The sequence below is a fragment of the Brassica oleracea genome, chromosome C4 (genome assembly GCF_000695525.1).
Source record: "Brassica oleracea var. oleracea cultivar TO1000 chromosome C4, BOL, whole genome shotgun sequence".
Taxonomy (NCBI): Eukaryota; Viridiplantae; Streptophyta; class Magnoliopsida; order Brassicales; family Brassicaceae; genus Brassica; species Brassica oleracea.
The window spans coordinates 10,471,940-10,475,896 of NC_027751.1; the positions used below are offsets into that span (position 1 = coordinate 10,471,940).

Sequence of the window (3,957 nt, forward strand, 5' to 3'; positions counted from 1 at the left end):
GGATTCAAATTCAAGATTCAGATTATACAATCAATATATCAATTCTATAACCTCAGATCATCAATCAAACAATCAAAATAAGAACCATTAAAATCGAATTCAAGTTTCTAGGGTTTAGGGTTTCGATTCCAATATTAGGGTTTCATAACTTCAGATTAGAAACAAATAAACAATCAAAATGTTCTAGTTGGAATCGATTCAATTGCTAGTTATGAGATTTTTGTTTTTAGGTTTACCGATTTTAGGGTTTGATCAAGATCATAGAATTCCATAATAATGGATTAGGGTTTTAGGGTTTGATCATAGCGTTCTCAGATTAACGGTATACCTTAGTCTTTGTAGGGTTGAGCCGGACCACCTAGGGAGAACGGATGGACCTCGGATGCAAGACGGATGCTGTCTGATCGCTGATCGTCCTGGAATTTTCGCCGGCTGCACTCGTCTGCGAGCTGAAGTTGATTGTCGTCTGGTGCGAGCTGGTTGATCACGAACACGAGCAGGCTGAGGACGTCAGGACACGAGCAGGGAACACCAAGGAGTTGAGCTGATCGTCGAGGTCTGAGACGGACAGGAAACGCCTTAGGGTTTAGGGTGGTCGCCAGCTGAGTTAGGGATTTTAGGGTTTTAGGTTTTTAGCTTAGATTGCAGAGAACAATAGTGCTGATAACGTTTTGTAATTGGAAGGTTAAAGACTGAATATTTATGTGTTATTATTTCATAATATGAGGTTCCTTATATAAGGATTACAAGAAGAGATACATAGAAATAGTACAAATCCTAATCTTACTAGATTTAGGATAACTACTAAATACATAAATGGAAAGATTACATCTACTAGGAAAAGGAAAAGAGTTTCTTTTTCTTTAAGCTTGTGGTCGCCTCTCTCTCTCCTCTAGGACATGCGGCTGCTCTCTCTCCTCTCTCTAGGGTTTCGGTTATCTCTCTTGATATGGACCGGTTTATGGACCGGACCGGTTTATGGACCGGACCGGTTTATGGACCGGACCGGTTATGGACATTCATTACTTGATTTATAACATTACAAGCTTTCCTCGTCTTTTGTCCGAACTTCCCCTTCATTCGACATGTATGAAAAGAGAAATAAAAAAAATCTGGAATATACAGAAAATTGTTTTGTCAGAATTAACAAAAAGGTAATTTAGCATTTTTTTAGTTTTGTCACAAAAATAACTTTCAATAATGAAAATTGACTAAAATAGTTTTTTTTTTTATTTTGAAAATTTTATTTTTTATTTTTTATTTTTTAAATTTAAAACTCTATCCTCAAAATTCTACCCCTTAACTCTAAACCATAAGTCTAGATTAGTTAACCATAAGTCTAGATTAGTTAATCATAGTTATTTTTACTCTTTAATAAAATTTATTTTGGTCATTTTTCTCATTGAAAACTATTTTTGTGACAAAAACTTAAAAATGACTATTCTATTAAATTTCTCTTAATAAAATATCGAAAACGATTTTACAACGTTATGTTAGGTTCGTTTTATTTTATCGGAACAAAAGTTAAAAAAAAAAAAATTTCAATCAGGAAAAAAATAAGCCATTGGAAGTTTTTAATGGTAGGCCTATGAGCCAGTCACACATATATAAATAGTTAAATACACACAAATATATATATATATATATATATATATATATATATTTATTAAAAAAGAAAGGTGCACAAGTAGCTTACTAGCTATAGTACATAGCAACTGATTCAGTTGAATGTTTATCATGCATGGCAGACAATACAATCAATCAACTGATTTGATCTGTCGCTTTTTATTTTACTTTTATGTAAACTTGCACGATATATAGACACACATCAAGATGCGCAAACTATAGAATAATAGGTAGACAAGTTCCTGATGAGGTATTCATTCTTGTGGTCTGGTCGAATCCATCAATGCGTTTCAGAGATATTCACGTGTGGCCATAGATAAGAACTCAACCCCAATATAAATCGCATCGTTCACAAGAAATCCATTTGAAGCTTTGTGGAGTTCCCCTAGCTCCAAAAACTTGTTGAAGCCCCAGCGAGTATTGGAGGTAAACCGATGTGCGGTATCTTTATCAAACAAGTAGAGATTAAATTTAGCAGTTGGCTTATATATATATGTACGAGTAAAAGAAAGTAAGTGTATATATATATATAATACTAATTTCATGGTGATTGCGCTTGTGTTGGTCCAACACTCGCAGTTTATAGATGGCCGATGTTGCTTCCACTGGAGCTTTGCTCACAAAATCGGACGCATGCAGAAACAAAGACAACGAATTTCCTTTTCCCTCTAAGTATCCTTTAGGGTACATCTCTAAGTACCTGATTGTAATATAAACCATGTATAAGATATACTTCTTAATATGAGACATGCATGCATGTTTTCGAACTGAACTATTTTAAATCAATATGAAACGGTGTTTTTTTTTTTTGAGAAAAATATGAAACGTTGATTTATTTATTTTAACTTAGTATCGCTCTAGTATTGTCGTAATTTGAAACATTAGTGGTATCGATATTTCTTTTGATTTGCGCGTATTCAACCGAAATATATAATAAACTGAAATAGAGGGAGCATAAAATTGGGCATACCATCTCCGTGGTCCACAGGTGAACTCATAGGACGAATGACTTTCACCACTGAAGGAGGAAAACTGAGTGATCTTCCATGTGAATCTAGAGTTATTCCGAGGCACCTTCATCAGTTTAACTCGTTCTGCTGTCCCCATGGTTGGAGAGAAGGTGTTTATTATAACATTGAGGAATAATGGTATGACCCCGGTTATCTCGGCACAGAAAACCGCTTTGTCGTTCACAATAAACTTCTGCTTCAACATCTCTTGTGAGATTAAGCTGCTTACCCCCCATGATACATGATTTGAGTCGAAAGAGAACACTGACGCTGATAAGACAACATAAACGCAGTATATATCAAAGATAAAATAAAAATAAAATTGTCAAAATAATCACCAATTAATACTTGTGAAACTTAATATTTACCCGTGCATATATCAAGGTCTCCAATCTGAGAGATTACGCTGAGGTTGAACCAGCAGGTAACGCCCCAATTAGAACCGGTACACTTTTCATCGGCGATAGTCAGATAAGCGGATAAGTAGTCCTTGACAAGATCTAAGCGGATATTGAACTTCCTATATCGCCATTTCCAAGCCAACAAGATTAATGCACACATTATGTTAAATTAAAATGTTAAGTAAATTGACTCACCATCTGAGACCAAAAGCATGGAAATTCATTGACTCACAGTTCTTAGCATTTTCAGTCATTAGCGTAGACATTCCATCAACCAACATGAAATGACTGTTGTTGCGTTTCTTATATTTTATGTAGTCTACATAGAATACATGCAGATGAACAAACATATATAGACAACAATTAATTAGACTTATATGTGTATATATATATATAAGTAAAACGTACCTTCAAGTGACGTTAGACTCATTTTCAAGTAGGGTTTTAAATTTGTTGGTCTGTAGTTTGTTTTGGGATGAGAAGAAAGTGGTATAAGTGTCTATATATATATAGGTAAATTCCTTGACGAAGGGAGTTTAGTTAGAATCTAAACCGAACCAGATATTGATTATTTTCTTCCAATAACAAGATTAGAGATGTATGTTATCTAAAATGAGCCCCATGTTATCTATTCTATTAAAATATAGTCTATTTTTATCGATAGTTTTTTGGACAATAAAAATACTATAACAGTCCACTTAAAATAGATACTACTAATCATTACTATACAATGTTTTTAATCTAACCAATAATTAAGAGTCCTAATTACATTAATGTGTGATTTACAAAAAAATACAACTATCATTAACTCTTCGAATTAATCATCTTTTAAAAATATTTTGGTCAAAGAAAATTTAGCCAAATTTATATGGCATATCAATTATTATACTATACTTAGAGCATCTCCAACTTCACTCTAT

General features: G+C 33.6%; 1 protein-coding gene across 1 annotated transcript; it reads right to left on the reverse strand.

Moving 5' to 3' along the window:
* Positions 1-1,657: 1,657 nt before the first annotated feature.
* Positions 1,658-3,527, reverse strand: LOC106340407. Its single transcript, XM_013779286.1, has 6 exons — positions 3,446-3,527; positions 3,233-3,356; positions 3,005-3,156; positions 2,597-2,906; positions 2,163-2,326; positions 1,658-2,071 (listed from the first exon to the last, which is right to left on the reverse strand). The coding sequence occupies exons 1-6, from the start codon at positions 3,465-3,467 to the stop codon at positions 1,917-1,919; spliced, it is 927 nt and encodes a 308-aa protein (XP_013634740.1). The 5' UTR covers positions 3,468-3,527; the 3' UTR covers positions 1,658-1,916.
* Positions 3,528-3,957: the final 430 nt, after the last annotated feature.